At 48.1% G+C, this 20,285-nt stretch overlaps 1 protein-coding gene across 2 annotated transcripts in view; it reads left to right on the top strand.

The window, feature by feature from the left end:
• The first annotated feature begins 11,722 nt into the window (after window positions 1–11,722).
• The window catches only part of LOC147121379 (UTP--glucose-1-phosphate uridylyltransferase-like), a 29,667-nt gene continuing 21,104 nt past the window's right edge, over window positions 11,723–20,285 (top strand). The window contains exons 1-4 of one of the 2 annotated variants that reach the window (XM_085981583.1): window positions 11,723–12,161; window positions 13,163–13,296; window positions 15,559–15,856; window positions 19,750–19,947. In XM_085981583.1, coding sequence (XP_085837709.1) covers window positions 11,928–12,161; window positions 13,163–13,296; window positions 15,559–15,856; window positions 19,750–19,947 — 864 coding nt within the window. In that variant the 5' untranslated portion in view covers window positions 11,723–11,927. The remainder of the gene's footprint in view (window positions 12,162–13,162; window positions 13,297–15,558; window positions 15,857–19,749; window positions 19,948–20,285) is intronic. The other variant, XM_085981584.1, reaches the window with a different exon arrangement.

Below are 20,285 nucleotides of genomic sequence, written 5' to 3'. Positions count from 1 at the left end.
GGGAGGGGGAAAGGGGAGACAGAGGGAGGGAGGGGGAAGGGGAGAGAGAGAGAGGGGGAAGGGGGAGAGAGAGAGAGGGAGGGGGAAGGGGAGAGAGAGAGAGAGGGAGGGGGAAGGAGAGAGAGAGAGAGAGAGAGAGGGAGGGGGGAAGGGGAGGGAGGGGGAAGGGGAGAGAGAGAGGGAGGGGGAGAGAGAGAGGGAGGGGGAAGGGGAGGGAGGGGGAAGGGGAGAGAGAGAGGGAGGGGGAGAGAGAGAGGGAGGGGGAAGGGGAGAGAGAGGGAGGGGAAGGAGGGAGGGGGAAGGGGGGAGGGGGAAGGAGAGAGAGAGGGAGGGGGAAGGGGAGAGAGAGAGAGAGGGAGGGGGAAGGGGAGAGAGAGAGAGAGGGAGGGGGAAGGGGAGAGAGAGGGAGGGGGAAGGGGAGAGAGAGAGGGAGGGGGAAGGGGAGACAGAGAGAGGGAGGGGGAAGGGGAGACAGAGAGAGAGGGAGGGGGAAGGAGAGAGAGAGAGAGGGAGGGGGGAAGGGGAGAGAGGGAGAGGGAGGGGGAAGGGAGAGAGAAGGAGGGAGGAAGGGGGGAGGGAGGGGAAGGGAGAGAGAGAGAGGGAGGGGGAAGGAGAGAGAGAGAGAGGGAGGGGGAAGGGGAGAGAGAGAGAGAGGAGGGAGGGAAGGGGAGAGAGAGAGGGGGAAGGGGGAGAGGGAAGGGAGGAGGGGGAAGGGAGGAGGGGAAGGGAGAGAGAGAGGGAGGGGGAAGGGGAGAGAGAGAGAGGGGAAGGGGGAAGGGGAGAGAGAGAGAGAGAGGGAGGGGGAAGGGAGAGAGAGAGAGGGAGGGAGGGGGAAGGGAGAGAGAGGGAGGGGGAAGGGAGAGAGAGGAGGGGGAAGGGAGAGAGAGGAAGGGGAGAGAGGGGGAAGGGAGAGAGGGAGGGGGAAGGGAAGAGAGAGGGAGGGGAAGGGAAGAGGGGGAGGAGGGGGAAGGGGGAGGAGGAGGGGAAGGGAGAGGGGAAGGGGGAGAGGGGAGGGGAGAGGGAGAGGGGGAGAGAGGGAGGGAGGGAGAGAGGGAGGGGAAGGGAGGGAGGGGGAAGGGAGGAGAGAGGGAGGGGGGGAGGGGGAGAGAGGGAGGGAGGGGGAGAGGGAGGGAGGGAGGGAGGGAGGGAAGGGGAGAGAGAGAGAGAGAGGGGGAGGGGGAGGGGGAAGGGGAGAGAGGAGGGGGGAGGGGGAAGGGGAGAGAGGGAGGGGAGGGGAGGGGAGAGAGAGGGGGGAAGGGGAGAGAGGAGGGGAGGGGGAGGGAGAGAGGAGGGGGAAGGAGAGAGAGAGGGAGAGGGAGAGAGAGAGGGAGGGGAAGGAGAGAGGAGGGGGGAGGGGAAGGGGAGAGAGAGAGAGGAGGGGAAGGGGAGAGAGAGAGAGAGGGAGGGAAGGGGAGAGAGAGGGAGGGGGAAGGGGAGAGAGAGAGGGAAGGGGGAGAGAGGGAGAGGAGGGGGAAGGGAGAGAGGGAGGGGGAAGGGGAGAGGGAGGGAGGGGAGAGAGGGAGGGAGGGGGAGAGGGGGAGGGGGAAGGGAGGGAGGGGAGAGAGGGGGAGGGGGAGAGAGGGAGGAGGGGAGAGAGGAGGGAGGGGGAAGGTGGAGAGAGAGAGAGGGGGGGGGAAGGGGAGAGAGAGGGAGGGGGAAGGGAGAGAGGGGAAGGGGAGAGAGGGAGGGGGAGGGGGAAGGGGAGAGGGAGGGGAGAGAGAGGGGGAAGGAAGAGAGAGAGGGAGGGGAAGGAGAGAGGGAGGGGAGGGGAGGGAGAGAGAGAGGGGGAAGGAGAGAGAGAGGCGAGAGAGAGGAGGGGAAGGGAGAGAGAGAGAGAGAGGGGAAGGAGAGAGAGAGAGCGGGAGGGGAAAGGGGAGAGAGAGAGAGGGAGGGGGAAGGGAGAGAGAGAGAGAGGGAGGGGAAGGGGAGAGAGAGAGAGGGAGGGGGAAGGGGAGAGTGAAGAGAGAGGGAGGGGGAAGGGGAGAGAGAGAGGAGGGAGGGGAAGGGGGAGAGAGAGAGGGAGGGGGAAGGGGAGAGAGAGAGAGGGGAGGAGGGGAGGGGGAAGGGAGAGAGAGAGAGGGAGGGGAGGGGAGAGAGGGAGGGGAAGGGAGAGAGGGAGGGGGAAGGGGAGAGGAGGGGGAGGGAGAGGGAGGGGGAAGGGTGAGAGAGAGAGGGAGGGGGAAGGGGAGAGGAGGGAGGGGGAGGGGAGGGAGGGGAGGGAGAGGGGAGAGGGGAGGGGAGGGAAGAGGGAGAGAGAGGGGAGGGGGAAGGGGTGGAGGAGGAGGAGAGAGGGAGGAGGGAAGGGGAGGGAGGGGGAGGGGGGGAGGGGGAAGAGGAGAGAGAGAGGGAGGGAGGGGGAGGAGAGAGAGAGAGGGAGGGGGAAGGGGAGAGAGAGAGGGGAGGGGAAGGGGATGAGAGAGAGGGGGGAAGGGAGAGAGGGAGGGGGGGGGAGAGGGGAGGTGGGAGGGGGAGAGGAGGGGAGGAGGGGAGGGGAAGGGGAGAGGGAGGGGGAAGGGGGGGAGAGGGGAGGGGGAAGGGGAGAGAGAGGAGGGGGAAGGGAGAGAGGGGAGGGGGAAGGGGAGAGGGAGGGAGGGGGAAGGGGAGAGAGGGGGGAAGGGGGGGAGGGGGAGGGAGGGGAAGGGGGAGAGGGGAGGGAAGGGGGGAGAGGGGAGGGGAGGGGAGGAGGGAGGGGGAAGGGGAGGGAGGGGGAAGGGGAGAGAGAGGGAGGGGGAAGGGGAGGAGGAGGAGGGGAAGGGGAGAGAGAGAGAGGGGGGAAGGGGAGAGAGAGGGGGGGAAGGGGGGAGAGGCGAGGGAGGGGGAAGGGGAGAGAGAGAGAGAGGAGGGGAAGGGGAGAGAGAGAGGGAGGGGGAAGGGGGAGAGAGAGGGAGGGGGAAGGGGAGGGGAGAGGGGGAGAGCGAGAGGAGAAGGGAGAGAGGAGGGGGAAGGGGGGAGGGGAGGGGGAAGGGGAGAGAGAGGGAGGGAGGGAGGGTGAAGGGGGGAGAGAGAGAGAGAGGGAGGGGGAAGGGGAGAGAGGGGGGAAGGAAGAGAGAGAGGGGGGAAGGGGAGAGAGAGGGAGGGAGGGGGAAGGGGAGAGGGAGGGGGAAGGGGAGAGGGAGGGAGGGGAAGGGGAGAGAGAGGGAGTGAAGGGGGAAGGGGAGAGAGTGGGAGTGGGAGGGGGAAGGGGAGAGAGAGTGGGAGGGGGAAGGGAGAGAGAGAGGGAGGGGGAAGGGGAGAGAGAGTTGGAGGGGGGAAGGGGGAGAGTTGGAGGGGGAAGGGGAGAGAGAGTTGGAGGGGGAAGGGGAGAGAGAGAGTGGGAGGGGGAAGGGGAGAGAGAGTGGAGGGGGATGGGGCAATTCCTGAATCAACACTAATGAATCAAAAATTTCCTCACCTCCATTACCATTTGAGTCCCAGGCTTTTGGGCCCTGTCTCTCTGTCCCTTTGTGAATCTGCTGCCGGGCAACATTTCTACCTTTTTAATACCTTGAAAGATGAAAGTGAAAGTACTTATAAAACGTTTTTGGTAAAGCTTATGTATTTTTAAAAGAGATACTAACTTTTTCAACGCTGGATAAGGAGAGTAGTTGGAGCTGGAAGCAGTGAAACAATGGCTGCCAGATCCCTGAGATGAAAACGATTAGTCTCGCCCACACACACACACACCGATTGGCCAACCATCGGGGACCGTACTGTAGGATTGGTCAATCGTGACGGCACAGGATTGGTGGAACCTTGACGTCAGTCAATCAATGCTAAGTAGCAGATAATGAGTTTAATTTTGAAGGTTTTTTGCATAAGGCGCGAACAATTTTCGTGCGACCGAAAAGTAAATACGCTTACGAGCGTCCCGCAAGCGTAAGCTTTCTTTGGAGGTAACGCGCGCGTAGGTACGCTCTATAACTTTCGAGCGCATAGCCGGACAGACGCACACGTGAGGGCAGACAGACAGAAGTATCCGTTTATATATATATATAGATATAGATAGATAGACTAGCTGGAGTGCCGAGGCTTTTTCGAGGGCATGTTGTTGGAAGAGAGAGCGAGCGACTGGGGGGAAGAGAGCGAGCGACTGGGGGGAAGAGAGCGAGCGACTGGGGGGAAGAGAGCGAGCGACTGGGGGGAAGAGAGCGAGCGACTGGGGGGAAGAGAGCGAGCGACTGGGGGGAAGAGAGCGAGCGACTGGGGGGAAGAGAGCGAGCGACTGGGGGGAAGAGAGCGAGCGACTGGGGGGAAGAGAGCGAGCGACTGGGGGAAGAGAGCGAGCGACTGGGGGGAAGAGAGCGAGCGACTGGGGGGAAGAGAGCGAGCGACTGGGGGGAAGAGAGCGAGCGACTGGGGGGAAGAGAGCGAGCGACTGGGGGAAGAGAGCGAGCGACTGGGGGGAAGAGAGCGAGCGACTGGGGGGAAGAGAGCGAGCGACTGGGGGGAGAGAGCGAGCGACTGGGGGGGGAGAGAGCGAGCGACGGGGGGGAGAGAGCGAGCGACTGGGGGGGGAGAGAGCGAGCGACTGGGGGGGGAGAGAGCGAGCGACGGGGGGGGGAGAGAGCGAGCGACTGGGGGGGGAGAGAGCGAGCGACGGGGGGAGGGAGAGAGCGAGCGACTGGGGAGGGAGAGAGCGAGCGACTGGGGGGGAGAGAGCGAGCGACTGGGGGGAGAGAGCGAGCGACTGGGGGGGGAGAGAGCGAGCGACTGGGGGGGAGAGAGCGAGCGACTGGGGGGGAGAGAGCGAGCGACTGGGGGGGAGAGAGCGAGCGACTGGGGGGGAGAGAGCGAGCGACTGGGGGGGAGAGAGCGAGCGACTGGGGGGGGAGAGAGCGAGCGACTGGGGGGGGGAGAGAGAGAGCGACGGGGGGGTAGGGGAAAGGGGGGGAGGGGGGAGGGAGGGGGAGGGGGGAGAGGGGAAGTGGGGGTGGGGAGAGGGAGGGAGGGAGGGGAGAGAGACAGGGAAGGAGAGATAGAGGGCGAGTGGCCGCCCCCCTGCTCTCCTGAGCCCCGCCCCCCCGCTCTCCCGAGCCCCGCCCCCCCCCGCTCTCCCGAGCCCCGCTCTCCCGAGCCCCGCCCCCCCGCTCTCCCGAGCCCCGCCCCCCCCGCTCTCCCGCGCTCCCCGCTCTCCCGAGCCCCGCTCTCCCGAGCCCCGCCTCCCCGAGCCCCGCGCTCGCGCCCTCCCGAGCCCCGCTCTCCCGAGCCCCACGCTCCTGAGCCCTGCCCCCCGCCCGAGCCGGCTTCAAGACCAGAGAGAGAGACGCCGCCGCGCAACCTACTGCGTGAGGCCTGGCCGGACTCCAGTCGCGCTCCGGGCGAAAGTTGACGTGCGCGCTGACTCCCGACCCGCCCGCCTTTACTAAAATGGCGGCGGGTGGCGACGCTTGGCTCAGGCCCGCCCCCTCCAGCCTTCACAAAGATGGCGGCGATCGTGGTCCTTTTGTTGATCGCGACGGGAGGTGCCTAACTTGGGCGTGGCTGGGCAACAGAGGCCCAGGCTTCGAGGCCTGGAAAAACGGTGCAAGGTACGAAAATTATAGAGGTTAGAGAAAAGATTGACACATTAATTAACTTTTCTTAAAAACAATTTGTGTTTTAAAAGCAACTTTTTTTTTGCTGGAAATGTAGATTTGAAAAGAAACACGCAGAAAGTGGGAAAAAGAAATGAAGAGTTTGGAATCAAGATGGCGGCCACTCACCTCATTTCAGAATGATAAGGCCCGCCCACCACACGCACCAATTGGTCAACCGTCAGGTCACTGAAGTGTAGGATTGGTCAATGGTCCTGTCACTCGATTCTAGGACGGCCTGCCCACACGCGCTAGGAACCCGCCCCCGCGACGCAGCGATTGGTCGACCGTCAGGTCGCTCGACTGTACGATTGGTCGACCTTGACGTCACTCGATGCTAACGAGCGGATAATGTGCGGAATTTTGAATGTTTTTTGGATACCGTGGGCACAATTTTTGTCTCACTGAAAAGTAAATACGCTTATGACCGTTCCGGAATCGTAAGCTTTCTTTTGATGTAACACACGTGTAGGTAAATCTATAACTTGAGAGTGTATAGCCAGACAGACAGACAGACAGAAGTACCGCTTTTATATATAGACTAGCTGGAGTGCCCGGCGGTGCCGAGGCTTTTTCGAGGGCATGTTGTTGTTGGAAGAGAGAGAGAGAGCGACTGGGGGGGAAGAGAGAGAACGACTGGGGGGGGAAGAGAGGGAGCAACTGGGGGGGAAGAGAGAGAGCGACGGGGGGGGAAGAGAGAGAGCGACAGAGGGGAAGAGGGGAGAGGGGGAGGGGAGGGAAGGGGGGTGGTCCCTGAGCCCCCCCCCCGATCTATCGAGCCCCCCCCCCCCCCCCCAGGCTCGTCCACCCCCCCCCCCCCCCGCGAGGCTCGCCCTCCCCCACCCCCGCGAGGCAGCCCCCCCCCCCCCCCCACCCCCCCCCGAGGCTCGCCCCCCCCCCCCGCGGCCGATCTCCCGAGTCTCGCCCCCCCCCCCCCCCGCGATCTCCTGAGTCTCGCCTTCCCCCCGGCGCGATCTCCGGAGGCCCGATCTCTGGAGCCCCGCCCCCGTGAGGACAGACAGATAGATAGACAGACAGATCGATTCCTTTATATATATAGATAAATAAATTATTTGTTCTTTTTTCATAACAGCATGCCCTCAAAAAAACGTAACAGACTTGAATGCAGCATTAACAAAAAACGAAGTTAAAGAACCACCTCCTGGGTGCTTTGGAAGAGTTCTTCAATCCCAACAATTTTATAAACATGGCAGAGGTTTCTTCATTTCCCTCGGCAACGCCGGGTACTCCAGCTAGTTATATATAAAGGGAAACAGTACAACTTGGCTCACACTAAGCCCTGTGTGCACTTCATCTGGTATGCTTAGTTTTTAATTATATACAATTTATATTAAGCTTACACACTGGAGTAAATGGTATAGTACAAATTCACAACACTTGTAGGTAAATGTATTGGGTGATGCAGTTATATAGTTTATACATTGGGTTGAAGGATGTGTGATGACCAGGCTGGCATCATCCCTGGCTGAGGTGGGGTGCTGTAGGATTGTGGAGAGAGGCAAGTTGCTCAATAGTAAAGAAAGACTTGCATTTATATAGCCCCTTTCATGACCTCCGGACATCCCAAAGCACTTTAAAGCCAATTAAGTAGTTTTGAAGTGTAGTCACTGTTGTAATGTAGGAAACATGGCAGCCAATTTGTGCACAGCAAATTTGTACACCGGGGATAACCCCCCCCTGCTCCTCTTTGAAATAGTGCCATGGGATCTTTTGCGTCCACCTGAGAGGGCAGACGGGGCCTCAGTTTAACGTCTTATCCAGAAGACGGCACCTCCGACGGTGTAGTACTCCCTCAGCACCACTCTGGATTGTCTGCCTAGAATTTTGTGCTCAAGTCTCTGGAGCGGGACTTGAACCCATGACCTTCTGACTCACAGGTGAGAGTGCTATGAACTAGTAGAAATAGACCCTTGTTATTGTGAACTCCCTCAGCAGAAGGCCCTGGGGCTGGTCTGATTGTGGAAGCTTTAGGTGGGTGGGACCGAATGGCCTACTTATGTTCCTGCCATAACACTGCATTTTGGATCATATAGCCATGCAGGAGAGATGTAGAATTGTCTCTTACAGCATCTTTATGAAGTAGTAAAAGTTTTCCATAAAATCCATCAACTTTACTAAAATTAAACAGATCAGCATTGAATTTGCAAGTGAGACTCTCAATAGAGCAGCAACTGAAACTACTAAATATCAGGTCAACATTATCCCATTACAACCAAAAGCAAATTGCTGTAGTCCTGGGATAACACAAATGCAAACATCCATTAGCAGACTTCAGAATGATCAGGTTAGCAAACTTTAAAAAAAACACAAACTGGAAAAAGGCTGTTTGGTAAAAGTTGGATAAACACAAACTAATAGACCAGCAGCTATATTTTCAGCAATTGTGTGCAGGATCCTGTTAATGATTACTCAGAGAACACCTGTCCATTATTTGTGTTGTCAGAATTATAGAATGATGCAACACAGAAGGAGGCCATTTTTCCTGCTGTATTATCTAGTCCACACTAATGTTTTTGGATTATTGATATAGTCAGCTACTTAAGTTTGACTCTTCAGGTTTATGGGACAGTTGTCTCATGCTTTTAGGGGTGCATAATTTTCCTTCAATTAAACATCAGGAAGACCAAAGCCATCCCACTTCAGAGACTTGAGCACATAATCCAGGCTGACACTCCCAGTGCAGTACTGAGGGAGTGCTGCACAGTCGGAGGTGCCGTCTTTCAGATGAGACGTTAAACCGAGACCCTGTCTGTCCTCTTAGGTGGATGTAAAAGATCCCATGGCACTATTTCGAAGACGAGCAGGGGAGTTATCCTAAGTGTCCTTGGCAACATTTATCCCTCAATCAACATTGCTAAAACAGATTATCTGGTCATTATCACATTGCTGTTTGTGGGAGCTTGCTGTGCGCAAATTGGCTGCCACATTTCCTACATTACAACAGCACTTCAAAAGTTCTTCATTGGCTTTGAGACGTCCTGAGGCTGTAAAAAGCCCTATATAAATGTCTTTTTATTGTTGTCTTCCAGCTGTCACAAACTCTGTTCCCTTGCCACTGATTCTATCCCTCTCACTGGCCACTGTCTCCGGATGAATCAGATTGTTTACAACCTCCGCTTCCTATTTGACTGAGCTGATCTTCAGACCCCATATCCTCTTCATTACAAAGACCGCCTACTTCTATCTCTGTAACATCGCCTATCTCTGTAACATCGCCTATCTCTGCCGTTGCCTTCACTTATTTGTTGCTGAAACTCTCCTCCATGCTTTTGTTCCCTCCAGACTTCACCTCCAGTGCTGTCCTGGCCGGCCTCCCACCCTCCATAAATGAGCTCATCCAAAGCTCTGCTGCCGGTATCTTATCCCGCACCAAGTCCTGTTCACCCATTACCCCTGTGCTTGCTGACCTTGATTTTAAAATTCTCATTCTTATGTTCAAATTCCCCCATGGCCTCATACCTCCCTATCTCTGTAACCTCCTCCAGCCCTACAACCCTCCAAGAACTCTTGTGTTCCTCCAACTCTGGGCTCTTGTGCATTCCCCACTTCCTTCGCCCACCATTGGCAATCTCTTACAAGAGCAAGTGACGCCACTGAACCTGAAAAGATATCTAGGGCGGACCTAAAATATTTTGCCTTAATTTGGTATATTTCAGGACAAAGCAAGTAATTTCTACATCTTTGCAATCAAAACCTAGTAGCAAAGGAGTGATATTTTGAATATCAGGCAGTAATGTGCAAACTCTCCATCTAGGAGAAATCATGCTAGCTGGAACCAAATTTGAAGTAACCAGTCACATCATCGATACTAAATAATGTGTAAACCTACAATTTGAATAATATCAGTTTCCCTGTTGATCAGAAATATCCTACACAACTCTCTTTCTTGTACTTCTCAACTACTTTCTTTGGCATATATCTACCCAGTAGTCTCTTGAATTTGCCAACATTATCTGCCTCTGGTCAAGCTGTTCCATATATTAACTACTCATTGTAAAATAGTGAAATCTAAACTAACCAACCTCTCTTCTGAGCTTGAGTTTATTGTAAAATTTGTGATTGTCAAAATGTATAATGGTTCAATTTATCTCTACTCCAAATAACTCAAATTAGAGCGCCCCTTTACCACCTTTCTTCCAGTATAAACTTTTAGCAGTTTCTGTTGCATTCCCTCATAACTCTGGTGCCTAATCCAAGACATTAGATTAGCTCTCTCTTGTTATATCCTCTTCACTGTTGGGTGGCCCCCCACGTTTTTAGTGATCAGAATTACATGCACTACTCCAGGCAGGGCCAGATAAGTGATTTGTATCCCTTTCTGGGACTTGTGTTCAGTTCCTCTGGCTCTTGTTTGCTTTCTTTGATGCTGTCATACATGAGTTGATGGCTTTGGCTGGCTATTCACATATATCCCCAGATCCATCTTGTACGTGGTAGGTTAATACCATTTGACTTGTATTCTTGCTGCTTACTCTTATCACCAGTCTCATCACTTTTTTGTTTTGCATTTATCCACATTAAGCAATAAGCATAATTTATTAGCCCAACATCCTAATCTACAACAACTTGCACTTATATAGCACCTTTAACGTAAGAAAACATTCCAAGGTGCTTTACAGGAATGTTAAATCGGGGACAAAATTAGACAGCAAGCCAAAGATGGAGCTATTAGGACAGGTGTCAGGGTTTGGTCGAAGAGGTAGGTTATTCAAATCTCTCTATTTTTGATGGACTTGTTTTGTTATTTCCTAACCCCCACCCGCCCCAAAGTTTATCATCAGCTAACTTGGACAGATTTGTTTCTGTCCCCACTTCTAACTTGTTTTATGTATTTTGTAAGCAGTTGCCAGAACGCTGATCCCTGAGACACCTCACTAGTCACCTACTTTTGTATAGATGCAGATCTGTATACAGGTGTCCTGAGTTCCTCCTGATTCAGATAATTTCTGATCCACTTCAGAAGCTCCTTTCAGCCTTGAGGACCAATCTCCCGCGTGGCACTGGGCCGATCTCCCGTGTGGCACTGGGCCGAAAGCTTTGCTAAAATCCAGAGTTCCCCTTGTCCACTAGATCTCTTTCTTTAAAGGACTCCAATGGAAAATGAAGTCACAAAAATCAAAACCTTCTGGGAGGGAGGCATTCCTCCAGATTAACCCTAGAAAATATCTCACCCCTTCAGTGTTTGCATTCTCCTTCAGCAAGTTCTATATTCTGTACAACTTCTACATTTAACATTGCTATAAACCTGAGCTTTTGTATATTTTAAGATTTTTTCCCCCTACAATAAAAGCGAGTAACTGTTGGGTATGCATGCAGCTTAAGTTATGACCTGACCATGTCCTACTTCACTTTCAGTGCAACCCCATACCTTCATGTCATAAGTGCTATATTCTGTGCTGTTTTTCACCTGCTAGCTTTTGTGAAAGTGTTGGTCAGCATTTACTAGTCTTCTAGGTTGGCATGCATGAACAGTGGATGGTTTGACCAGGTCCCCAAAGTGTTATGCACAGAGTACTAAAGAAACAGTACACATTAGAGAATTATGCACAGGCCATCAAAACCTTTCTTCTACAGTGCCAAACTCTCAAAGACATATCAAATGATTCTTCTCTGTTTGGATAATAGATTAATTATTTCTGCATGGAGGTTGAACTAGAAAGAAAAGGAATGAATTTAGATTTATATTTCATATAAAAATTTATATTTGATTTAGCTTAATTTATAATTAGATTTATATTTCATGACCTCAGGATGTCCCAAAATGCTTTGCATCCAAGGAAGTACTATTTGAAGTGTAGTCACTGTTCCATTGTAGGAAACGTGGCACAAACAGCAATGTGATAATGACCAGATAATCTGTTTAGTGATGTTGTTTGAAGGATCAATATTGGCCAGGACTCCCCTGCTCTTCCTCGAATAGTGCTGTGCGATCCTTTATGTCCACCTGAGAGATCAGATGGGGCCTCAGTTTAATGTCTCATCTGAAAGACAGCACCTCCAACAGTGCCTCAGTAATGCACAGAAGTCAGCCAAGATTATGTGCTCAAGTCTCTGGAGTGGGACTTGAACCCACAAACTTCTGACTCGGGTGTGGCGAGGGATGGGGGGAGGAAGTGCTACCACTAAACCAAGGCTGACAACTTCTATTAAAAGAATAAGGAAGACTATATATCAAGGGAAATCAAAAATTCCACTGATTCTAACTTAAAAGCACCTGGCCTGAAATAAAAAGTGACAAAAAAGAGATTTTTAAAAAAGTGCTTGCAAACAAACAAACTATAATTGCGCTTTATTTAATCAGTTGATGTTGAATTTCTAGCAGATTTTGACAGTGGTTACTTTGAGTACAGCATCATGATAGTTGATGGTATAAATTTCCTAAAATTTCAATTCTGCTTCCAGATTCAGTCATATGATAAAATAAAGGCCCAAGGGTTGCCGGATGATGTGGCTTCACTCTTAAGCAAACTGGTGGTGGTAAAGTTGAATGGAGGACTTGGCACTAGCATGGGCTGCAAAGGCCCCAAAAGCCTGATTAGTGTACGCAATGAGAATACCTTCCTGGACCTCACAGTTCTGCAGATAGAGGTAAGGACAAATTTATACTGTTTAATATAGCAAGACCAGACCAGAACAAACTTAGTATTGCAGGTACTTTTGCTATTGGCTTCTGTTGGTAGAGCGTATTCACTCACTGTGCTAACATATGGTACTCAGCCATATAAAATAGGTTCAAGGTTCCAGAATCAAGCCCTTGGCTGTACAGAGATAGCTTATGGCTATGATGGGACATTGCAATTGATCTTGATGTTGCATGTGTGGATATCGGGTGAAGCTGCATGGCTCCTTGGCTAGATTCCTGAAGAACCTACAGTGTTTGAGGTCATCTGTGGGAGTGAAGTCTCCATAGGAGTACTGCTGAACTATGATCAACTTTTGACTGCCATCTATATCCTAGGTATTGCCTGAAAGGCAAGATAAAAAGACTCCAAACTCTGATGATTTTTGAGTCAGCTTGAAGCAACTACGAATCACTGCCCAGGTTCGGAGATAGCTGTGGAGAAGGTGTTGTTTGAAGGGGCAGGTGGAGTCAATCTCCTTTCCTTCAACTTTGGCCTCTTGAGCATTCCCCCCCCCCCATTTGCCTCACCATTGGTGACTGTGCCTTCAGCTGCCTAGGCTCCATGCTCTGGAATTCCTTCCCTAAACCTCTCTGCCTCTCCACCTCCCTTTTGAAACCTACCTTTTTGATCACTCCTGCTAATATTTCCTCCTTTGCCTCCTGTCCATTTTTCTTCCGATTGTTCCTCTGTGTAGTGCCTTGGGACGTCTTTCTAAATTAAAGGTGCTGTAGAATGCAAATGCTAAAATTGTATCTGGAATACTGTTCAGTTTGGATCCCTATTACAGGAAGGAAAAAAAACCAAAAGTAAAATCACTAAGATCAGTGGAATTCTGGTGTATAGCTCTAATTCTAGTTATGGCATGTTAGCTCAGATTTGTATGTTGGGTTGTTAATAACAGTAAAGTATTATGTATCAGTTGGTGATTAGCTTCCTATCAAATGTAAATTTATCCTGATTTGCTAGCATTTGAACAGAACTTACCATGCAGATGTCCCCTTGGTCTTGATGAACTCGTTCAACACCGATGAGGATACGAAGAAGATCTTACAGAAGTATAGTCACTCTCGTGTGAAAATTCATACCTTCAACCAAAGCAGGTAAAGGAGTTTTGTTTTTTTCCCCCCAGGCTGTCTGTCCATCTAAGGGCACAGTTACCCTGCCACTTTTTCATGAATATGCAATGGAGGCAGCATAAATTCAGAGTCTGTCCCAATCTGGCTCCCACTGCAGCAGTGTAAAACCCCCTTAGGGTGGCCATCTTGCACAATTTGACTTGCCATTTTAAGGAAAGGGTTAATCAGACTGTCCTGAAGTCTGTTTCTCTTTATATTGTCGTAATATTAACCTTTAGCTTTTGCCTGTTACGTAAGGAAGTATTAAGTTAATTTAGATGCCATGTCCACTGAATTGTTGAATTAAGACTGACCTTCAGGTAATGATCAGTTTAGTAAATCTAATTGAAAGACATGTTTCATATAATTCAGTAAAAAAGACTTGCACCCCCCCCCCCCCGATCTCCCAAAGTGCTTTCTAGCCAATGAAGTACTTTTGAGATGTGGTAACTGTTGTAATGTAGAAGACATGGCAGCTAAATTGTGCACAGCAAGCTCCCAAAGTGTGATAATGACCAGATAATCTGTTTTAGTGACAATGGTTGAGGAATAAATATTGACCAGGACATCGGGGATAACTCCCCTGCTCTTTTTCTAAATAGTGCCATGGGATCTTTTGCATCCAACTGAGAGAGCAGACGTGACCTCGGTTTAACGTCTCAGCTGAAAGAAGGCAACACTGACCCTGCAGCACTCTCCCAGTACTGCACTGAAATGTCAGCCTAGATTATATGCTCAAGTCTCTGGAGTGGGACCTTCTAACTTGAGGGACGAGAATGCTACCCACTGAGCCATTTTAATCAGTTGATCGGTTAGTTCTGCAGAAGGAAAAGTCTGCAAATACATCATCCTTTTTAGAAGCAGGAGATATAATTAGAAGTTCCACTTGGTAGAATAGAACGAGTGAAACTACCAATAAGATAACAAAGTTGAGGAGTTATACTGGTCTCCAAAGTTGGGGAGTTATACTGGTCTCCAGAAAAATAACTTGTTAAAACTATTGTAAAAGGTCAAGCTAATTAAATTTCACCTTGTGTGGAGTTGTATTATGTAATGTAGAAACATGTGGAATGTCATGTAGAAGGGTTAAGTAAAAGATATAAAAAGTGGGTGTTGGAACAGATGCTTAGAATTCGTAAAGGTGTTAAGATACTGAGGGCAGAACTGTAACACGTCCGACTGAACTTGCAAGTTTTTGTCGTAAGTGCTGCTTTTTAAGTGTATGTTTAATTACTGTATACTTACTACAGTAAATCTGTGACATCTGACATTCAATGTCTATGAACTCTTATTGATTTGAGGAATAAATTTACAAGTAGGAACATACCTATCTCTAACACCATGATATAAAGTACAACTCCAGTGCAATGTTAAGCCAGTTTTTTTTTTAAGTACTCGGCTAGTTACTGGACCTCCTGGACACTTTGCAAATGTTGGCAGAATCCTTTTGATATTTTGAAAAAGTGTACACTCTTGCCACACTTTTACACACTGGGCTCTAACTGTGCACTTGCAGAATTCTGCCCTAGGAGCCAAAGTGCAATTTGCAGCCTGACAATATAATGGAGTCTTGCCTTCAGTGAATTACACTCTGTACCTACTGGTCTCGGATAGCTGTAATTCATAGCCTATGAATACCCGTACCATTTCAATTGTACGGCACCAAATAACAGAAATCTGTTTTCTGAATGGGCTTTTTAACAGCTACATAAACTTGGGACTTTCTTATTTCTTAATTCTGGCTAACGGCATCTGTTGCTCCCTGTAGACAGAGAGAAAGGAAGACTTAATGGAAAAGTATCAACTTTTTATTATGCCTGACCCTTATTAATAATTTCTAAGGTGGCCAGTGATATGCTTTTGAAAAGAAAGAAAACTTTATCTGAAATCAAAGTATAATTGAAATAAAACTTTTTTTTAAAAGGTAAATGTCCTGATGCACTACCTCCTGTGGAACAGAGCCACACAGATAATCTTAAAATAAGCACTATTTTAATTTAAAAAAAAATATCTATGACTTACAAATGTAAAGTATCAGCATATTCTGTGTTTATTGTGTTTGTGCTATTAATGTAATGGTTTAACAGTATTGTAAACCAGAATGCCTTAACTTTTTTGCCCAATCATGGCTGGTACTCATAGTTTGGAGTACAATGACTTGAACTTCCCATAACCCAAGTATTCCAGATCCCAAGAGATCAACCTTGCTTTTCATAAAATGCCCTGATTTTCTGAATTGCTCCTCAGGTACCCACGGATTAATAAAGAGTCCTTGCTTCCTGTAGCTAAGGATTTATCTAGCTCTGGGGACAATGCGGAGGCCTGGTATCCACCAGGTCATGGAGACATCTATGCCAGCTTCGACAACTCTGGTCTGTTAGAAATCTTTCTGCAACAGGGGAAAGAATATATTTTTGTATCTAACATTGATAATCTTGGAGCAACAGTTGATCTGAACATTCTCCATCATCTTTTGAATCCACCAAATGGAAGACAATGTGAGTTTGTTATGGAAGTAACTGACAAGACAAGAGCAGATGTTAAGGTAATTAGCTGGCAATATAATGTAAAGGTTGTTCTGAATCAAATTAACAAGGTAATCTATTTCATAAACACTACATAATTTATAAGTATTTTTAAACATTGATGCTTAAAATTCCTGATTCATAGATCAGAAAGACCACAACTAATAAACAAGGGATTGCTTCATAGTAAGAATGAGGAAAGACCCTGAACCCCCACCCAATGCCAGTAAACTCCAAGCAGTACCCCATGATAAACTCTCATGATAACTCTTCTTCCTATATTCAGACATCCAATCACCTCCCGTTGACAATGCTATAGAATTGGAAGCTAAACAGAAGAATTTAGACTGAGCAGATCCAAGAGAATAATCATATTTGAGCAATCTTCCAACAGTTGCATGCAGATCTAAATATTTTGTGACTGTAGCACTGCCTGATGCTGTACATCTGTAATTCAATGTGCTGCAAATAATACATGGTTAGTAAGATCAGTCATGATGAAATCCTTGTGTCTTCCAGCATAAACTGGAGAGGGTTGGGTTCAAACCTTGTCCCGGTAATTGCTTCAGAAATCATTGGTTAGTGTTTTTGTAACTAATGAACAAGTGCAAACAATGTTGAAGTGGTTACTGACTTCCTGGAATCTTCAACAAATAATGCTTCAAGTTTCTAATAGTGAAGGTGTAAAAGTGCAATAAAAGTATTTAATTGTCTTACTTGCACACAGTTCCTATAGATATCTTATTGATTACTGATTGATATCTTCCCATTCCTCTTTGGAAATCTGAACATCTGTGCATGCACCTCGTGCCTTAATGAGATATGCGAGATCCCCTGTACCATAGAAATATTGAGGACAAAAGGGAGCCCAATATTAATTCAAAACAAGAAGCCAGAAAGGCTTTCAGATTTTCAAAGGCCCCTAGCACCATTTTGAAAGTGGCAAACTTGCAAGTATCTATAAAGTGCCATCTTTAAGAGAACTCCCAGTGCAAGGATACACACTGCCCGATTGATCCAATCCCTTGCAGTCCAGCCAACAAATCTCAAGTTACATCAAGCATTCTTGCATCAATATTTCCCCCCCGCCCCTTTACAGATGAGACATTTCTATGTTCTTTAATAACTACAGTTATTGTTTAATAAATACTGTGGCTATGAGAGCAGGTCAGAGGCTGGGTATTCTGTGGCGAGTGTCTCACCACCTGACTCTCCAAAGCCTTTCCACCATCTATAAGGTACAATTCAGGAGTGTGATGGAATACTCTCCACTTGCCTGGATGAATGCAGCTCCGACAACACTCAAGAAGGATCGACTAGGCTTGTATTCACTAGAGTTTAGAAGAATGAGAGGGGATCTCATTGAAACGTATAAAATTCTGACCGGGCTAGACAGACTGGATGCAAGGAGGATGTTTCCCTTGGCTGGGGGGGTCTAGAACGAAGGGTCACAGTCTCAGGATATGAGGTAGGACATTTAGGACTGAGATGAGGAGAAATTTCTTCACTCAGAGGGTGGTGAACCTGTGGAATTCTCTACCACAGAAGGCTGTGGAGGCCAAATCACTGAATATATTTAAGAAGGAGATATAGATTTCTAGACCCAAAAGGCATCAAGGGGTATGGGGAGAGAGCGGGAATATGGTATTGAGATAGAGGATCAGCCATGATCATATTGAATGATGGAGCAGGCTCGAAGGGCCAAATGGCCTACTCCTGCTCCTATTTTCTATATGTTTCTAAGAAGCTCGACACCATCCAGTACAGCAGCCTGCTTGATTGGCACCCCATCCACCACCTTAAACATTCACTCCCTCCACCACCGGCGTACCATAGCTGCAGTGTGTACCATCTACAAGATGCACTGCAGCAACTCGCCAAGCCACCTTCGACACCACCTCCTAAACCCACGATCTCTACCACCTAGAAGGACAAGGGCAGCAGGCGCATAGGAATACCATCATCTCCAAGTTCCCCTCCAAGTCACACACCATCTTGACTTGGAAATATATCGTCGTTCCTTCATCGTCACTGGGTCAAAATCCTGGAACTCCCTCCCTAACAGCACTGTGGGAGTACCTTCACCACACGGACTGCAGTGGTTCACTACCACCTTCTCAAGGGCAATTAGGGATGGGCAATAAATGCTGGCCTTGCCAGCGACTCCCACATCCCAGGAACAAAAAAAACTAATCCGCAGAAGGGCCTAATAGAAAATGGAAATCGTGTGTCCTTGCAGACCCATGCAACCACCCCCTTGAACAGATGAAATAGTACTTGGGCAGGCATTGAAGGATCAGACAAGAGAAAAACATAGTTAAAAAGTTAAGCAGATGGGAGTAATGCTGCTCCATCGCAGCCCATGTAGGAAAGCCCATAAAAGACGAGCATAAAATAAATCTGCATTGGCCGATTTTGTTTTTAGAAAAGGCAGTAAAGTAACACAACACCTTCCTGATGAGCCTAATACACAGCCATTTACCATCCATTAGAAGAGACAAATCTACTGGTCTAGTTTCCCAAAAGTAACTTGGCTTGAGTACTAAGAACATTTCAATGAAAATAGGAATGAGAAATACTGTGTATTAATTTTAAGAGCACTGATTTGTACTTGTTAAAAGACAAAGCAAGGTAAGAGCATTCAACGGTAATTTTATGAATGGCTCGCAGTATTGGAGGGAAATTTGAAATCTTTGTTTTTAACAATTTTAATAATGAAATGTCTTGCCTTAACACTACCCTGGCACCCTGAACCTCTCTTTTACTTTATTCAAGTACTACATGTATTGGAATAAAAAGATTTTGACCGGTCCAAAGTAGTAATTGAATTGAGTGGCTGTAACATTTATTTTAGTGCTGCACTATTTCACCAGAACTCTTTAATTACTACTTTCTATCTTTCACTTGGCCAATTCATTATCCATTATGTACAATGAAGTGATGTGGAGAAATTTTGGACAAATGCATGTGATTCCAGCAGTGAATTGTTGCTAGTATAACTAGCTGATTAGCAACGATAGATTAGACAATATATGATCTGAAACTGTTGAGAATTGAAGCAAGATGCTTCATATACAACATGTAATTATTTGCAAAAGTGTGGAATATCATTAGTGAAGTTTTTATTTTTTATTTTAAAAGGATTTTCCTCATTCAATATTTTAAAAGACTAATAATGTGCTATAATTTCTAAATGTTCATTATTCTGCTGGATGACCAACACAGAGAATTCAGTCTTTTGAGCAGTAAAATATCACCTTAACTGTACTGAAATGACTAGGGTAGTGTTGCTGTTTCTCAATCCTACAGGACACATTGCATGCAGTCTCGTTGATCATAGAATCATAGAAATTTACGGCACAGAAGGAGGCCATTCGGCAAATCGTGTCTGCGCCGATCAAAAAAGAACTATCCAGCCTAATCCCGCTTTCCAGCTCTTGGTCCGTAGCCTTGCAGGTTATGGCACTTCAAGTACTATCCAAGTACTTTTTAAATGTGATGAGGGTTTCTGCCTCTTCCAAAGAAAACAACCCCAGCTCCAATCTTTCCTCATAGCTAAAATTCTCCAGTCCTGGCAATATCCTTGTAAATTACCTCTGTACCCTCTCCAGTGCAATCACATCTTTCCTGTAATGTGGTGACCAGAACTGTATGTACGCAGTCCTCTAGCTGTGGCCTAACTAGTGTTTTATACAGTTCTAGCCTAACCTCTCTGCTCTTATATCTGCTCTGATTGATTTGGTTCACATTTGTTTTTATCGTACTGGGTTTGTCACAGAATTACTATCTATAGAAAGTGGTATTTTGTATTCTGAGGATGGGAATAATATAACATCGTTTTCAAATGTCTGGTTTCTGGGTAAATGTCTACATGTTTTTACACTTTGATTCTCATGAAGTCTTTGCTCTGCAGGGAGGTACCCTTATTCAATATGATGGTAAGCTAAGACTGCTGGAAATAGCTCAGGTGCCTAAAGCGCATGTTGATGAATTTAAATCGGTCACCAAGTTCAAGATCTTCAATACCAATAATTTGTGGATTTCTTTGGCTGCAATCGAAAGGCTACAAAAGCAAAATGCTATTAATATGGAAATCATTTTAAACCCAAAGGTAATTTAATTTATACAATATATCTGCAGGTTTGTAGGTCATAAAAGAAAAACTTAAAGACTTGCATTGATGTAACATCTTATCTCATCTGTCTTAAAGTGCTTCGTATAAATTACTTCTGAAGTGCAGTCACAGTAAGTGTGGTAGCCAATTTATGTACTGCAATAATCCACAAACCGCAATTAAATGAATGATCAGTTGAACTGTTTTTTGGTGTTGGTTGGGGAAACAATCTTGGCCACGACACTGAAACCACCACCCCTCTTCAAATAATGCCATGGGATCTTAAACGTTCACTTAATGGGTGGATAGAGCCTTGGGTTAACTTGTCGTCCAAA

Source organism: Somniosus microcephalus, chromosome 3 (assembly GCF_052327205.1).
Source record: "Somniosus microcephalus isolate GS21.2 chromosome 3, FLI_Smic_1.0, whole genome shotgun sequence".
In the NCBI taxonomy this organism is placed as follows: Eukaryota; Metazoa; Chordata; class Chondrichthyes; order Squaliformes; family Somniosidae; genus Somniosus; species Somniosus microcephalus.
This window is presented reverse-complemented; position numbering and strand designations above follow the sequence as displayed.